This window comes from Echeneis naucrates, chromosome 18 (genome assembly GCF_900963305.1).
Source record: "Echeneis naucrates chromosome 18, fEcheNa1.1, whole genome shotgun sequence".
NCBI classification, from domain to species: Eukaryota; Metazoa; Chordata; class Actinopteri; order Carangiformes; family Echeneidae; genus Echeneis; species Echeneis naucrates.
Genome location: NC_042528.1, coordinates 9,021,775 through 9,040,530, shown reverse-complemented (window position 1 = coordinate 9,040,530; position 18,756 = coordinate 9,021,775). Strand labels below are relative to the sequence as shown.

Below are 18,756 nucleotides of genomic sequence, written 5' to 3'. Positions count from 1 at the left end.
CTTTGTAATTGCCTTTTTCTCTCTACAGGTTATAACCTCCCAAGAGAAGGAGATCACCATAAAGAAGCCGAATGGTGAGACCACCACAGCCACGGTCAGAATCTGGAATGAGACTGTTTCTAATCTGACTTTAATGGCCTTGGGTTCTAGCGCCCCAGAGATACTGCTGTCAGTTATTGAGGTTGGTACAATATGAGCCTGGTGGTTACACATTAGATTAACCGACACTGAATGGAATGGGAACACAGTAATTTGATTCTCTCCCCACCCATAGGTGTGTGGTCACAATTTTGAGGCTGGTTCTCTGGGTCCCAGCACCATCGTGGGCAGTGCTGCCTTCAACATGTTCGTCATCATCGCTCTGTGTGTGTACGTGGTGCCTGAAGGAGAAACACGCAAAATCAAGCACCTTCGGGTGTTTTTCGTCACAGCAGCATGGAGTATCTTTGCCTACATCTGGCTCTACTTAATTCTGAGTGTCTTCACGCCAGGAGAAGTTGAGGTAATGATAAAATAAAAAATTAAGCTGTAAAGAAAGGGAAGGAAGTAAAGAAATAGGTGTTAACTCTGTCTTTTGTCTCCTCTAGGTATGGGAAGCAGTGCTGACCTTCCTCTACTTCCCCCTATGTGTGGTCCAGGCCTGGGTGGCTGACCGCCGCCTCCTCTTCTACAAGTATGCCCGCAAGCGTTACCGTGCTGATAAGAACCGCGGCATCATCATCGAGACAGAGGGAGGGGCTGATGGAGGTTTAGGTGGCCTGGATTGTGGAGGAGGGGGAGGAGCACTCGGCCCAGGTGGCTTCACCAAAATGGACATGCTGGAGCTGGACGGACAGATGGCGTTGAACTGCCACAGCGGCATGGATGGAGGAATGATGGAAGAGGGGGGACCAAAGGATGAGGAGGATGAGGCCAGGAGGGACATGGCAAGGACACTCAAGGAGCTGAAGCAGAGGCATCCAGACAAAGACATGGAGCAGCTGATCGAGATGGCGAACTATCAGGTTAGAAGAATGGAGCCAAAGGTTTGAAGGAATGGTTAGATATTTGATATTTGTTTTTATCTCCACATCTTTGTTCCTGAAGTTTTCCGAGAACATTATCATGAAACAGAAAGAAACGATGTCTACCACAATATTACATTTTCACAGCAACTTCTCTGGATGTGACATTGTGTTGGAGATGATGCTGTGACACCTTTATTTGTTAACAAGATGTTTTAGGTGAGAGCAGGTAGGTTCTTGAAGGTGACAGGGCAGACACCATTTCAAAATCTTTGCATCACAGCAACTTCACAGCTATTCCTGTTATTCATATGCTATTTCTGTTGCAAGAATGACGGGCCAACTATTAAAACACTCCAAATAAAAAAAAAACTATATAATCTGACTGACTACCTCACTGACCAAACACCTATGAAGGAGGAAAATAGTTTTCCAGGACACTCACGCACATTTAATCTTATGTGTTGAATAAACCACAAGTCTGCAGAGAGGACGGTGGCAGTTGACTTGATTGACAACACCATAACATTCAACCCCCCTGACATCCAGATGATTTTATACCCGGTAAGTTACTTAGGCATTAAATCAGTGAGCTTGACGGTTTAAAAAAATGTTTAACTCGAGGTCAAAACACTGCCTTTTTTCTGAATTAAGGCTTTATCAATTTTATGACTATGAGATGCAGTTCAAAAACTCGAGTTAAGTATTTTTGGGAAAATTAGATTTGCAATTTGTAAATTTATAGTAACCTCTAAATGAAGAAAACATATTAATGTGCCAAATGTAACCTTTGGTCATGCATGGCAGTAGTTTAGTTTCCATTGTAACACGGATTAATCGACCACTCGATTAATCATGTGTAATCCCTGGTGACAAGAAGCAAGCTACTACTAGATGGCATACCAATATACATGCACACACACCTTGTTATATTTACCACATTTGCTTAAAATGTGGAAACATTTTATTGTTGTTTTATGAGTACAAATCATCAAGATGGCACATAAAGGATTCCTCAGTTTTTTCCTTTGCACACATTTTATCCTCTAATGCTGAAACATAGAGGCTGTCCAAGTTGTGCTGCGCTCCCTCCTTTCCCTCTCTTGCGTCCTCTCCAAGTCATTACTTGGTTGCTTCGAAATAAATAAGGGATGGAAAGAAGTTTGAAAAGATGCATCCAGACTTCCCACCCCTTTCAGTTACTCCCGCAACCGTGTGCTGTAAACAAAAATGACAGCTGCCCTGAAGATTAAACTCAAACAGGTAAACTGACGATCTCACAGTCACCATGAATCACAAAATTAAACATTAAACACTCTTCACTTTCTTCACTCAGTGGTCCAGGGAATTGGACTTTCATTACATTAAGTCAGGCAAACTTGTTCAGCAAAAACAAATTACGTTTTTTACCAAAATAACAATTACCGACTCCTTCCATCTCAAGAGAGCCAGAGTACATGAGAATTATAACAACAGTGCCGACTCATTTCCTTTAAATTTAAATAAATTGCAGCAGTCGCTGCTCTGACACCACATTTAATCTAATAATCTCCATGACTAGAGTGGCCAATCTGTTCATTTTTCAGTTTGTTGGATCACAACGATATTAAATTGCTGGTCACATATGCATTTTGGTTTAAAATTTTTAAGTAGCGATTGGTAAGTTTCATTAGATCCAAAGGCTGTAGTTATTAAGAACATCATCATAGGGAAAGGCTGCAAAGTCAAATGATTTTTCCAAGTGCAGCTCTCTATATGGATAGTGCCTGTATTTGTGCTCTCTGTGGGGAAAAAAAAACCACACAGTTCAAGTTTTTTAAAGCTTAAACCCAAAACACCAGAGAAACACACAACGTTTAAATTTCAGGTGTCTTTCATAGAATATGCAAATGACTTTGTTAATGGATTGGTTTTTCTGATCAGGTCCTGATGCAGCAGCAGAAGAGCAGAGCTTTCTACCGTATCCAAGCAACCAGGATGATGATCGGAGCCGGCAACATCCTGAAGAAGCACGCTGCCGATCAGGCTCGCAAGGTGAGACACACGTACGGTATTCCTCCGTTTAACCTGAAATTCACAGCAAGAGAACACAATGCATCTGATACTGGCCTTTGCTTCCAGGTGGTGAGCAGCCATGAGACCCAGGCCCAGGAGGATGACCCTCACACCACCAGGATGGAGTTTGAACCATCTTTGTACCAGTGCTTTGAAAACTGTGGCTCCCTCAAACTGACCGTTGCCAGACACGGGGGAGACCCTGGAGTTACTGTCAAGGTGAGTGAAATGAGCATTAGGAATCAAAATGTTTAGGCAAATTCTGTAAAAGTTTGTGTGTGAGGGAGAAGAGACATTTAGTCAGACAGAAGCAGACACAGAACAAATCAAACGTTTCTCTGGACTGAGTTCACTCATATCTTTGGCATTCTTCCTAGGTTTGGTCTGATTTACTCAAACTGCCTCTTCTGCAGGCGCCAGTTGGATGCTTGTGCAGAGATAGAAGTGTGTCATGAGAGGAGAACATGGGCAAACTGGGAGAAACAGTAGAAAATACTCTCCCCTTTTTTAGATTTCACTTTTTCTTTGAGCTATACCTAAAAACAAATAAACAAACAAAAAGCTCTAGGGTTTAAAGGTAGCCTGATAATATGAATAAGAGATTTCCTTTGAAATTTCCCACAGATACTGGCAGTTATGGGGTGTTTGATTTGCTTACTACTACATGGATTCACTGGGGCTGTCTTATATTCTTCTTCTTCTACTTAGTGTCAGTGAAGGTATCAAGATGGCTTGGCTTCAGTCAAGGCTGGCCTTGTTAAATCAAGTGGCCTCTTTAGATACATACACTCTGTGGATGTGATGTCAGCAGCACATTGAAGATGAAGAAATCATTTTACAGACCCAATGGTTCTTGGAAAAATAGTGAAAGTTCACACACTTCTTAATACATTGAAACAAGTTCAAAGAACTAAAGATCTAATTTCTCACATTTTAAAAGTGAAATTTTAAAATCAGCCCCCTAATATCTGAATAAACTGAAATTTGATCAAACCACGATATAATTAGTCTCAGCAATATCAGTGTTGCTCATAGTTTATGGGGGACTAAAAATAATACAGAGCCACGAAGATCATGACAGCAATGAATCATGCTTTCCTTTTTACCAATAAACAGCCACAGATGAGCTTGAACCCATTACAGTCTTTTACAATAGGCAACATGTTTGTGTGATCACTGTTTTTGTCTAGAAGTAAAAGAGGTAATATTGTTCTTGTGTGGGATGGTGAGAGGCAGCAGATGGTGAGAGGACAGAGAGGAGAGGATACAGGGAAAGTTTTGTTGCACTTTTTTCAAAGTCTTTATTACCAGACTGTACCTGACCAGAGGGCTCAGTTTAATGAAGTTGTTTTTCATGTACACTCTCACCCTCTGTTCCCATCTCCCCGAATGCGTCTCCTCAATATTTTGTTGTCCTCTTCTCTCTTTCCCTTTCTTGTGTTCTCTGTGCTCCTCTTCTGCCTTTGTGTTTATCTGCCCTTTTCATATCTGTTCACTTCTACCCCCACCCCTTTGTACTCTCTCTGTGTTCCCATCTCCCCCAGGTGGATTATCGCACAGAGGACGGCACAGCAAACGCAGGTTCAGATTATGAGTTTGCTGAGGGAACGCTGCTGTTTAAGCCCGGGGAGAACCTTAAAGGTAAAAACAACAATGACAGCAATAGTTCATGATATATTTTCAGAAAACATGTCACTGAGGGTGAGGCTCAAATAGCAGAGGTCATATTAAAATCTGTGAGATGGATTTCTGTTCTGCTGGCTTCATGATTAAATAGGTTTTTAAGGTTTATTATTGCCAAGATCAACATCCTAAAACACAAATTCTTTTGGCAGAGATCACAGTCGGAGTGATTGATGATGACATCTTTGAGGAAGATGAGTACTTTTATGTCCACCTCAGTAACCCCCGAGTGGTTGGCTATCCTGAGATCGGTACTGTCCCTCTTGATGGTAGTGTCACTCCCAAAGCTGTTTTGGGTGACAACCACACAGCCACAGTGACCATTTACGATGACGATCATGCAGGTAAGAGAAGCCCATGAATAACCTTGAAGAACTTGACTGTGACATAGAGACACAGACTGACTAAAATCACAGATGCTACAAACAATTTTTATATCTTTTAATCAAATTATCAAAGAGGGAATTATCGAGTGGGCAATATCACTTCTGACCAAATAAACACTAAACTGAAAGTAGAGGTTTAACAGGTCAAAAACATTGGTCATTATTTGCAACAAATGAGTGGTGAGTTTTTTGTGGCAAAAATAAAGGAAATTACACAAAGAGATCAGCTCCTATAACACTAATTTGGACAGGTTTTTAACAGAGGAAACCAAAACATAACATTTCTGGAGAGAGAGCGAGAGACTAAATTAAAACAAGGATTATAGTTAGACTTTATTCCACCATTCACGATGGCCCTTGCAAATCCACAAGGATATATTTCTTTGAGACAGCATTTAATCCCATGATATCAAAAAAGGTTCTATATCATTTCAAACTTTCCAATCCCCACTACCACTTTTCCTTTATAAAACTTTGATAACATCCGAAGAGAATGAAAGTGCGGGAGGATGAGATGAGTGGAGGATGGGCATTTACCTGATACTCATTTTCTTTTATCTAGAGAGAGTAGGTGGTAATCTATTATCCTCTCGCTATATATTACACACACCTTGGAGAGCAGGCTAGTGAGCCAGAGCGTAGGTGTTCATCAAACTCATCTCTCAAGTTTTTCCAGTGCTTCTCCCCTAGTGAAGAGGTGCATTCTCTTCCTTTCATTGTCTTTTCCTAGGTATCTTTACCTTTGAGAGTGCCAGTCAGAGGGTGAGCGAGAGTGTTGGTGTGATGGAGGTAAAAGTTCTCAGGACTTCAGGAGCCCGAGGCCTGGTCGCCGTTCCCTATCGAACTCTGGACGGCACAGCTAAAGGAGGGGAGGACTATGAACTGGCTGCCGGCAAGCTGGAGTTTCAGAATGATGAGACTATGTGAGTCACCTCTTATCTTAGCTGCTACTGAGGCGCATTTAAGAATGTAAAATATCTTTCGGACATTCATTCATCTTCTACCGCTTATCCTTTTCTGGGTTGCGGGGGTTGCTTCAGCCAATCTCAGCTTACATTTAGTGAGGGCATGTACTCCCTGCATGTCTTTGGATGGGGAGGAAACCCAAGCAAGCACAAGGAGAAGGTGCCAAGGCCCGGGAACTGACCCTGTGACCTTCTGAAGGATTTAGTTGCTATCACAGAAAAGGGATGTACATTGACTGAAAACTTTAAAAGACTTACAAAGTTTATAAGTTGACCAATAGGCAGCTTGTCTGAATATTTTTTTAAATTCTACCAATTTTTGAAAAATAGATTTCTGTATGATCTAACATGTTTTTAGAGTGCCAGTGACACATTCCTCCCTCCGTTTCCCTTCCATATGATTGACTCCCATTCAAAAACCATTGTGAAGGTTAACTGGGTGTGTAAAATGTATTTGCTGCATAAATTGCTCTATTAGGTAGATAACAATGCAATAATTCCACTCTCCTTCAGGTTAGCTACTTAGCATTCTAATGTTTCCACATGCATATGAACACATGTACACACACGATTGCTTCCTTAGGCACATGCATTTTTAATATGCTGATGTTAGTGCTGTTAAATTGACCTGTACATAAAGCGGTTGAGAATGCAGTCGTCCTCCTGGGGCCTATAAACGATTTGTGCGTGTGTGTTCAAGAGAACGAGTGTATGTGGTTTTATATATTTATCTGGATGAGGATGCATTTGAGTTTCAAATAGTAAAAGTGATGTTTTGTTCTGGCCACACTTCCAGAGTTAAGGTTTTTAAGGGGCATTTGAATAGCAATGTTTGCTGAGAGAATCAGCATATTAATGTCAGTGGGTATCCCTGCAAACATAATTATACAGATGTCTATCCTTACAATCTGGGGATAGCAAATGCCTTTCAGAAGCTGCTCATCTGTGGCTCCCCCTCAGAGAAAGAGCAGGAAGATTAAGTGTGTTTACCTGTGTGTTTTTGTGTGTGCTTCTTCACGCTCAAGGTCTAAAACCTTGAGTGTGAAGAAGTTTTTGTCTTCCAAGCATGTTTTAGGGTTAGGCAAAAGGATGGGCTGAGGTTAGTTCTCTGGATGTGGTCGGGTCTAGAGAATACTTTATGATGCCAGTGAGGACCTCACAAGTGTTGCACTACAACTGTGTGTGTGTGTATGTATGTATGCATGTATGTATATATATATGTATGTGGGTGTGTGTTCATATTTTATGTAATAGTTTTGTGGACAAAGAGCTTACCATCTAAATAGGACTGTCACTACAAGGGCAGAATATCTTTGCTTTTTTTTTTTTTTGTTTGTGTGAAATGATGTGCTACTAATGATGCAATCACTTCCAGTGAGCATCGAGTCCAGAGGATGAGAAAGGAGCAGGGGGGCTGTAAAGGGAGAGAGCGATAAGATAGAGATATACTGTAGGATCAAAGATGCCCTCTGGTAGCTCATAATAGTTGTTGCTGTGTCAGAACAGGAAACTAAATAGAGGGCTGATGCGACTGGAGTTGATATTGCTGCAGATTAGATTATCTGAAAGTGAAACCACTGTTGTGTTTGATACAAGAGGATTATAGAGATATTTTACACCAATGAGGCTGTAACTTTGTGGGTCAAGAATAAACAATATCTCTCTGATGGATGTACATTATTTGCAACAGCTTTGTTTATGAAGCAGCGTGAAAGGAGAACTTTAAATAGTCCTTATCTTTAGATTAGGACACTACACCAATTTTCAGCAAGAAATAACCAGAGGAAAAAGGTATGTGTGTTGAAACTAGTTTCTCCAGTTGTCACTCAACAGATTGAACACATTTACAGGCTAATAGATTCAAGATAAATGGTATAAAATACAGTATGGTAACGATATGTTGACTGAAATGTCTCCACACTTATGATTATAAATACCTGCAGTCATATTCTGATAATATGTGCAGAGTGTATTGTAAATTAGCATGCCAACACGCAACACAGACATAATGGGCATGTTCATTTTACATTAAGTCCATGTCATGGCTGTAGACTCTTAGTCTCATTGAATAGCATGTTCTAATGTAACTGTTTAGCCTTGATCCCTGCTTATTTTAACATAAGAAGATTATTGACTGTGAATTTGCCTCATCATTTCAGAGATTTCATGGCTGTGGTTTAGCTGCATCAATGTGTCTAGCGCAAATTTAGAAATGACTTGCAAAAACAGGACAAGAACTGCCGACCACGTCAGATGTGTTTTGGGGATTGAGCTGTATAACCACGATAGTAATTTTGCTCCTCCGTCTTGTTGGCTCAAATGGGTCTTTGATTTTTAGATCCTTTTGGGAAAGTCCTCAAAGACAGTGGGATGAGGATGTGTAGTGGAAGAAAGATTGGTATGAGACACTGAAGGAAAAACATGAGCTTCTTTGAAAAACTGGATGAAGAAAGGAGGGGATAAATCGATAATCCAATGTTTCCATGTAAAGGAGCGTAGGGAGAGGGAGGAAGGGAAGTGATGGAGAGGAGGTCCTACTGACATATTGATCTATTTCTCCTGATCTTTCCCTCCATAGTCCACCTTTTCTCCAGCACTCATTTAATCCTTTTTTCCCTGATTGGCTTGTGTTCTCCTTTTCTCTTCAACTGTCACTGCTCATTTGTGCTTGTACCTCTTTTGCTTTTGAGGTCTCACCCTTTGTATTTCTTTCTTTTATGTTCTCTGCCATCCGTTCATCTATCCATCTATCCTCCCTCACTTTCAGTATTTTTTCTCTCAGTTTATTTATCTAATCTCATCTGTTCTCTAGTTTCTCCTTCTCATTTTCTTCTTTCACTTGTTTAGTCTACACAATCTCATAGTATCCCTCCCCCTCTTTATTTGTTCATGTCTTTCCTCAGCACTGCTCTTCTCTGTTTTCTCTCTACTTCTTACAAAGACTTTTGAGCCCCCTGTCAAAATAAATCACCCTCTAGTACAAACCTCTCTCTTTGCGTAATAAAATGTTCTCATTAGTTGACCTTGATTTATTTTATATTATTTGTTTGATCATTTCTTTCTTTCGAACCCCCCCACATCTCTGCCCGTTTATTTTTAGATTTTCTTCCACGCAGGCTGAGTTCTACCATCTTCTCCTCCTCCCTTTCTCATTCCCTCTTTCACTTTCTCTCCTCTACCCTCACCCCTTTTATCTTGTGCTTATCTCCTCTGTCTTATTAATTTCTCCTGCATCTTCTTCATTTTCTTTACCTATTCGCAATATCAGAATAGACTTTTCCTTCCATTCATCCTCTCTTGCTCCTATCTTATTTCATTCAACGGTTTACTGAGTGCCAAGGCAGTTGAGCTTGACCACAACACAGACAAAAACATACAGCTTAGTGCTGACATTCTCCCTCTACTCTTTATTGTTACTCCATCAGTATGTCCTCCTTCCCTCATTCTCATTAATGGCAGTTTTGTCTTAACTTTATTTAAATTTTACCTGTTGGAACAACCCAAAAAATCGGGCACCTCTCTGGTCTATTCTGTCTGTTGGAGTGAACTTTCCTTAAAGTTTGAAAAAACGATAACAGAAAATCACTGATCTGTTCTTGGAGAAAATCTGAAAGGCACCAGAGCCAAACTGACAAGTGGAGAGCAGAAGAAAAAAAGTAAGTTGACAGGGAAAGAAAATATTTTTTTATCCTCATATTCGTCAGAGGGAAGAGGTCAGGATTCAGCTGAGTACTCCCTGGAGCTGCTCACTTCTACTTCAGCAAGGTGGATGCTCACTGAAATGTGAATGTAAAAGCTTTCTCTGCATCGTAGTTCAGGAGGAGGTTTCGTAAGTCAGAGAAAATTAAAAAAAGCTGATGTCATAGTGATGTCATCAGGGTTATTACAGCTCAGACTTGCACACTATGAATACAAAAGGAATTGAATTTTAGAGACTCTCAGGACATCTTTATTATCCTTAAGTAGGTGTTTCACAAAAACACCAGACACCGGACATCATGGTCTTGAATAAATGAGGGTCTCCCACTGAACCACAGGTTCCAGACAGCTTGGCTTTTATATCATTTGTTATGAAACGAGTGGCGATGCTTTAATTAAACATTTATGCCTGAAGTAGTGTAGCAATGTAAAACATGTGAATGAATATTGGAGTTGAAATGCGTCAGAGCACACAACTACACATTCAGTTGAAGGTGTGAGGAATATAGACCAAAGATTTAGGAAGACATGAGAAATAAACATATCTACGTTTCAGAACTAAATAATGAAGAGCAGCAGAGGTGATGTAAAGAAGATGTTAATTTATGTGTGTTAATAGTAATTAGTTTTTCTCTCTAGAGTGAAATGTATTCCGTGTCTCATACATGCCCTTTTCTCTTTTTATGTCTGCACCACTGTCTGTGGTTTCTCTTTGTCTTTTGGTCTTTTTGTTAATGAGAGGGCAAGTGTGTGCAGAAGTCAATGGCAAAGTGAGCACTTTGTGTATGTGTGTGTACTCAGTGTGCGTTTTAGTGGGTTGCTCAGCAAGACCAGTTTATTCTTAGCCCTCCTCTGACCTGCAACCCAGCACAGAGCCACAGCCAAGATTCAGGAAACAGTGTGCGTCTGTGTGCGCGTGTGTTTGTTTATGTGGTGCTCTTCCCTGGCTGCTCATTATAAATTTCAAACAGGTGTTGCCATCATACTGCACAAGCAGTTCTCTATATGTTGTCATCCTAAAAATGATGCTACCTTTTCCGATGCAGGATGCCGATGTGGTTACTGGGACTCTTAAGTAAATTTGTTTGAAACATAAGAATGTACTGCTAGCAAAATTGACATTGTAGCTGAGGTTGTGCAGCTGAGGAGCATCAGGACAGAACACGTAGCATTGCTATGACTAAAGCTTGTGTATTAGTCAGGCATGCTAACTTTCATAGCTCATGTTTTTGCAGATAATCCCATTCACTCTTACTCCAGTCCCATGTACGCCTTCATGGGCTGCTGTGCCTATTTATAATTGCTAAACAACAAATGTTCCAATGCAGAAGTTTTCATTGTGCAGTGTAGACAGCAGCTCGTTTCAGTGGGTTCACTGGGCAGCTTTCCACTGCCATCTAGTATTTCGCTATCTGACTCATCATGTCACAATATTGAGCTAAACCTATTGTAATCCCAGCATCCTGCTATGTTGCTTAATGCGTTAATGAAGCCCAAACGCGAGGTCTTGGTGCTTTTGACAAAGCTGTCAGACGATCTGCGTTCATATGTTAGATTATGGTGAAGGAGAAGTATGCTTCTGAGTTTACAGCAACACATTCCCCCTGTGGAAAAATGCTTCTTAGAAATAAGCAAGATGCAGAGGAAAACAAGGAAAGTGTGTGTGTGCGCGCGTGTGCGTGTGCGCGCGTGTGCGTGCGTGTGCGTGTGCGCGCATGTGTGGGTGGGTGGTTACATGTGCGTGTTACAGTGCTTATAAATTGTTTGATATTTGCAACCTGTTTCTCCGTCTGTCACCAAAGGAGGGTGACTAACCCAAAGCTGTTCCTAAAATAAAACATCCTTTGGACTCCAAATCCCCAAGAGCTGTGTTCTGTATGTGAGCACAAGAGTGTGTCTGAATTAAAGTGCGTGTCGTTCTGCACATGTACATCTGGATGTGCCTCAGCTTTGTCACTGCTGCAACTGCAGGTGTGTGTCAACACCTCACTATATTTGCCACAGTTGTTTCTGGGGATGCTACCATCTTTATCATTCAACAACCGGCACCTCTGCACACGAACCCTTCCTGCTTATCCTGCATACCGCTTAATGAACTGTTTATCACAGGGGCGTGCAATCAGGACAAGCAAACAGTGTTTGAGCAGTTAAAGCTAAAAACAGCCAATTAGAATGCTACTGAAGAGAAAGCGTTATCCCTCCTCTCACATCCCAGAGCAGCGTTCTATCCCACAAAGGTTTCGATTTAGCCTCGACTTGTATTGTACTGCCCTCTTGCTGCTGCAGTAGCTAGCTAGCTCGACCATCAGCCATATCTACAGTTTCTGTCATTTTCATCGCCATGACAATGTCTTGTTGAAAAAGGTTGGAACTAATGAATATATTTGGACATTTGTACATGATTTTGCTTTTGTAATCATACGTTAATACTGTGGATGCAGTAAAACCTGCTCATCAGCACAGTTTTAAAGACCACTCGTGTTTCTATAGAAAGTGCAGAAGTGTTTAAAAAAGCTTTGTATGACATTGGATGGCCATTATTGTGCACTCCAGGGTTTGGGTTTTCACCCTTGGCAGCAACATCTTCCCTCTCATCTGCCCTACACTCACCACATTTTTTCAGGTATAAACAACAACCTCTTCATGATAAATAATTTCAACTTCCTCCTTACATTCTTCAGCAGAGAACGTAGAAGTCAATTCTTCTGGATTCATAGGAGTTTTCTTTTTGTTTGTTGCCTGAGCAACTTTTGATTGTTCCCCACCATTGTCAGTACAACGAAGAGTAGAACACAGAGAGGGATGGAAAAACAATAGAATAAAAGGGGAGAAAAAGAAACATTGACTTTATTTGATTTGTAATTTTCTTTTTCTGATATATTAAAAATATAAAATATAAAAACTGAGAGCCATATTATATGCTTTTCATTATTTCCTCTTTCCAATCTTCTCTCTTATTGATTTAATTTCAGTAATCTCTTGTGAGATTCTAAAACATCTAGCTCTGTGTGTGTGTGTGAGCACATCCATTGTTTGTTCTGTAATCAGTAAAGAAAATCATTCATTGGCCAAATGGATTTTGAAGATTAGCAGAGCAAAAAGAGCATTTTGAAATAGTCATGGTCTGTTCGAGGGAAAGATGAGAGACAAAGATAGATAAAGAGCAGAAAAAATTAAACCAGCCTCTTCATCTTTTTCATGCTGTGGATTTTCCCCTCCCTCTCCTTCCTGAAGTCTTGTTTTATCTCCTCCTCAACTTAAAATCTACCTCCCCCCCAAAAAAAAACTACAAATTTCCTCATCTCCTCTAATACCAGAGCAGCCAAAGTTAAGAAGCTTAAGTCAACATCTTCTACAATTTTGGAAGCTTTTCTGTCTGCGTGCAGCCTTTCCTCTTTCAGTGTGTGTTGGGTTTCAGCTGTGTATTTAAATCGGTGTATCGCTCGCCAGCTGATGTTTGGCTATTGATGTTTTCTGCGTGCTACAGTAATTCAGCTGGGTGCCTTATGTACACATTCCTGCACAACACCTCTGGCATCGTCTAAACACAATTTCATTTTTAATCCCCGCCTCTAGCTCTGCTCGGCGTCTTTGTTTTGCAATGCTGCTGTATAACCATGGAAATTGTAACCTGGCAAAGTTGAAAGTTGAAAGGATTTTCCAGAAGACAGGTGCATTGAAAGGTGAAAAGGCAATGCTAAAATACAAAGCAGCTTTTGGTTGAAACATCTTTGGCTTTGAAATGCTAACCCTGCTGTGTCTGTCTGCTTTTTTAACCGTGCTGTTGCTGCTTTCTCTTCCCCTCCGTGTGTTTGTCTTTGCTATACTTTGTTATAGAATTGTGTCATTTTGCATTTCTGTCCCTCCCTGTTTCTGTTCTTTTTAGTTTCTCTTTTCTAATTCTCAGCCCCGTGGTTGTTTGTGGTTGTTTTTTAAGGCCTGGTGTCAGCAGTTTTCTATGCCAAACATATACATGCACACACTGAAGCGCACACACATGCTACCTCTTGCCAATGAATCCCTGTGATCAAACTCCTCTAGACAGCACACACCCTGTGATCACTGCCTGGAAACCCATCATAAGGCTCTGGCAACAGGCTGCTGGTCCTCTGTCCTCCCCTGCCCATGATTAGAGCCTCAACAGGGGGCAGACACACCCACTGTAATACTCTCTACTCCCTGCTAACCATCTGCCCTGGGCCTCCCGGCATATCCAGCCCCCACCCTCCACCACATTAGACCACATTAAAGGCCTGAGTGCTGGGTTCACTGACCAATGAGGCCATGGTTGAAGCTCCAGGGTGGGGCAGCTTGGGTGTCACTCCATTTATTTAATGTAACTGCTTTCTAAGTTTTCTAAGACTAACATTTTCTAAGAACTCCTATATGGAGGGATATGGAGATCTTTTATGAAATCATGAAATTACTTTTATTAGCCCCAAACGTGCTGTTCTTCTGTATGTATTGAACATGTGGTAAATATTATTATTATTAGTTGTTCATTCCTGTCTGTTATTGAAACATACTGAAAAGTGCTGGAAGAAAAGCCACTCTTTCCTCCTCCTGCACACAGAGACTGCTAGGGAGGGTATTTTAAACAAGTAGTGAATATTTGGAGTTGGATATTAATATGTATATTAGAATACTACTGGATATTAAAATTACATTTGATAAAACTATTAATCTGACCTTTCCAATGAAATTCTGGAAAATTCACATATAAAATTCCAGGGGACTGTCTTTGGCAGCACCTGGTGGACCTGAGGTTTAATTTTAATTTTAATCTTTTATCACCAATCCAGTTTTGGGAGCATGGGAGCGCTGTTGCTTCACAGCAGGTCATTGGTTCAATTCCCAGGCCTGGGGCCTTTCTGTGTGGAATGTGCATGTTCTCACCTTGTGACTTTTTGCCGACACACTGTATGTATGGCCTTGTGTTACCCACCAATTCACCCTCTGATTGATCAGAGGGCATTGTTAAATTAAATTAGAGCAGTGAGCTCTGTTCACGCATGATTGGATCGTGCTCTGATGGTTGTATCAAACTAATGAAGAGAGGGCAAATTACTAAAGAGCCACGATAAAATTGCTGGTCTTTTAACAAAACTTTTTAACAAATAAAAGAGCTACACACAGTGCATATGAAGGGTACAATCAGTTTTCAGTTAAGTTTTTTGTTAAGAGTTTTCATCAGTCAATTTAAATAAAAGAATAACGCATTCTTTCTCTAGCAATAGGTCATGCTGATTGTAATAGGTGATAACAATAACAGCCTCAATCAACGGTCTTCCTTTCACATGCCTTTTTTCTGTAGCTGCATTTTAAATTGAGTGAAATAATTGCACTCAGAGAAACAAGTCGTTCATGCTTGACCTTGATTGCAATCATTTGTGTCTTCATAGCATTTCGTTCTTGAAGCTTAGAGCTAATATGGTAGCCAGTTGGGACATGCTCGTGCCGGGCGGCCTCTCTCCATTGTCTCTGTGCGATCTCATTTCGCTGTTTTGTCTAACGGCTAAAAAGCTAAAATAGCTTCTCTCATTTGCTCAAGCTCTCCACTGCCTCAAACATTAGCACTGTCACAGTCAACATAGTCCACATCACCAATTTCCATGTTAATGGATTATTGTCCCACTTCTGAGTGATCAGCACTTTCTGCAGATTCTTGTGGTTTATTTGAAATGACATTTTGATCATTTTTTCCCCCCTCGGCATCACAACAATTGTATCAGATTAGTTATGAGATTCCTCACGCTAACATCTGTCTCACAAAGGATATAGATTAGCAAAAGCCTCAGTCGGGTGGAAACCTATTCATGACAGCCTGCGACCTGTTTGGGGTCTCAATCCAGTGATTGAGAAACTCAACTGACAGGATGAATGCATGCTGTTATGGAAGAGTGATGAGCCAGTTCCTGACTGTACTAGCTCAGGGTAATCTGGTATGATACACACACATGCACACACAGATATACACACCATCATGTCAGTGTGATTAAATCACTAATAGCTTGCGGAGGAGACAATGTGACTCACACAAGCTCTCCATCTCAACTCGCATCTCCTCACCCTCCCCTTCAGTGCTTTTTCGAATATGGTTCCACCTCTTCTCTCCATCACATTCAACTCATCATTTCTTTCATCTTTACGTCTCCATGTTTTTCCTCATTCTGTTCCCATTTTTCCCCTTTTTTGTTCTACTAACTCTCTCCATCAGCTTTCTAATATCATGTCCTCGTCTGCCCCTCACTCCACAATGTCCATTATTCCATGAGTCTAACCTTCCTCTTTTATTCATCACTTTAGATATCTTTTTTCCCCTTCTTAGTGTTACTGGATGATGTATCATTCTCTACCATCTTATCATTCATCCACCTGTTCTCTCTCACTTCTTCTGCTCTCTCTTTCACTGCATTGCTTCTTCTTACCGCTTCATCGTTTGCACTCCATTTTTATCGCTCTTCACTTTATCGTTACTTTCCCGGATCCTTCTTTCTATTAAGAAGGTGAAGTTTAAACAAAGTATGTTTGTAACACAAGAGGAGGAATTAGGAAAGTTTTGAAAGTCAGCATAAGGTCAGATTTTAAATACACATGCACATACACACGTTGTAAGGCATTGTAAGTGTGTTCCATAGCTTGTGTATTGATTTCTTTGTTATAAATGCATTGTCAACAAAGATTAGTGTATAGACATAAGCACATTATATCAGTCAGGCGAACAGCTAAAGGGTAAAATACAGATAAAGATATACATGTGAGTGAGACAGAAGCCCTGAACAAACAAATATCCTGTGTTGTGCATTTGAAAGTGCACAGATTCATCAAAGTGCATACTGAAAGCAGAGAGAGACACAGAAGGGGTGGTGGAGATAAGAGTGGAAGGTTTCTGTAGAGGCTGTAAAAGGAGATTGATTTAGTTAAGACTGATAAAGAAAAAAGTGAGATGAAGTTTAAAGGAATAATCTAAATAAAGAGAAAAAAAACAGGAACATGAGTTCATATAAATCTAGACAATAGATTTACCTCTGCTATAATGTATTTGTAATTTATAAAGTAGACAATACTGTCAGTAACAATATTTATGTAAAACTACTGTATCAAATAATAAATGTTTTGTTGGTAATTATGTTTAGCTGTGAAAGAGGTCCAATTTTGAATTCATCTCAGCCGCGTGAAACATTTTAGCATCTGTAATTCTTTGTAGTTCTTTCAGTTTCTAATTTTTTTTCTCTTGACCTCCAGGCTATGAACAAACTTGCAAATATTGTGCATGATAGATAGAAGCCAGGTGGATAGACGAAGACAACATAGGAGGAGAGTGAAGGTGTTAGGGGAAGATGAATTGGCCCAGGGACGGGCAGTAAATGAGAATGTGGGAGATGGAGTGAGTAGCAGAAGACGGATGAATGGGGGGGGGCATGGAGAACAGGACACAGAGAGAGTCAGATGAAACGCTGCAAGAAAAGACAAGTGGGAAAGGAAAGGCCAGGTGCAGGTGGCAACAGAGACAACAGGAGCAAATGATAGCTAGAGGGTGGGAAGTAAAACAAATAGGACGAGGGAAGAGACGAAGAAACAATGGATGAGGAGAGTGGGTTATATTTGGTAAGGCCAACTGTTGGCACCCTGGGTGGTGAATGGATGAATGTTTAAGGGGCAGAAAGATAAATTAGGTTGTGTGTGTATATATGTATATATATATATATGTGTGTATATATATATATATATATATATATATATATATATATATATATATATATATATGTGTATATATATATATATGTGTATATATATATATATATATATATATATATATGTGTATATATATATATATATATATATATGTGTATATATATATATATACATATACACGCACACAGTACAGGCCAAAAGTTTGGACACACTCTTCTATTCATTTGAATGAGAAGGTGTTTCCAAACTTTTTGGCCTTGAAGACTCTCGCCTTCCATTTCACTCAAAGCCTGGACGCTGGTGTTGGTGATGAGGAGTGGGAATCATCTGGTTGCTCAATTGACTGGACGAGGTTAGCATGCACATTTAAGGTAAATGGCAGTGAAGAAAGAGAGATGGAGAGAACTTAAGTTTTGACAGCTTACAAGTGATTGTTTAAAGGCCAGCATGCCAGGGTTTGTTAGGTGTTGGTGGGGCTTAGAAACAGAGAGAAAAAGTGTCAAAGAGCAGGGAAGGAAAGCCATGTGTAATGACACAGCTCAGTGTGCATCTCCATGGTGTCTCCATTTTTGGCCTGAGCATAAATATCTGATGTGAAATGTTAAAACATAGATGAGAAAGGTCCAGATGAAGGAGGAAGGGGGGGGTTAGAAGAACAAGGGGACAACAACAGAAGGGGGAATGGATGATTGCTGCCGCTCATTTATCTCTGTTTGTCTTCACATCTGCATCTTTTTCATAGTTTTTCCTGCCTTGACAAAGATGGAGGGTGAATGAGGAGTAATTGAGATGAATTAATGCCTGTTGGGGCTTTTTCCCTGAGTGTTTTGTCTGTTGCTAATTTTTTTTCTACATATCGTCTTTGAGAATCTTCTTCCTTTTATGCACTTTACTCGCTTTAATCGCTTCTTCTATTGCTCTCCATTGACAGATCCATTCTTCATCCTTATATTCGCTGGCTTGTTTCTGCTCTCAAATTACTGATTTGTTTTCCCTCCTAAACTCCCTCTTTTTCCACTGTCTGTGTTCATCTGAAACTGATGGTGATGTATTATTGAAAGCCACTGAAAGGGTTGGCAAGAGGGGGACGGATGGAACTGGCTGTGTTTACATTTTAACAACCTTTTCTGAAACAGAACAATGACACTGGGAGTACAGGGCAGCCATTAAATAACTTTGCCATCATCATTATGGAAACTGCTTCATGACAGTCTTAAGTTGAAACTTTGTCAAGTCGAAGAGTCTGGGACTGAGGATATGCCAGCTCCT

The 18,756-nt window shown here is 40.4% G+C and overlaps 1 protein-coding gene across 3 annotated transcripts in view; it reads left to right on the top strand.

The window, feature by feature from the left end:
• The window catches only part of slc8a4b (solute carrier family 8 member 4b), an 80,351-nt gene that overhangs the window by 37,669 nt on the left and 23,926 nt on the right, over positions 1 to 18,756 (top strand). For all 3 annotated transcript variants that reach the window (XM_029525862.1, XM_029525861.1, XM_029525860.1), the window contains exons 4-11: positions 29 to 181; positions 275 to 502; positions 588 to 1,004; positions 2,928 to 3,038; positions 3,126 to 3,278; positions 4,604 to 4,700; positions 4,895 to 5,086; positions 5,859 to 6,051. In XM_029525862.1, the coding sequence (XP_029381722.1) occupies positions 29 to 181; positions 275 to 502; positions 588 to 1,004; positions 2,928 to 3,038; positions 3,126 to 3,278; positions 4,604 to 4,700; positions 4,895 to 5,086; positions 5,859 to 6,051 (1,544 nt within the window). The remainder of the gene's footprint in view (positions 1 to 28; positions 182 to 274; positions 503 to 587; positions 1,005 to 2,927; positions 3,039 to 3,125; positions 3,279 to 4,603; positions 4,701 to 4,894; positions 5,087 to 5,858; positions 6,052 to 18,756) is intronic.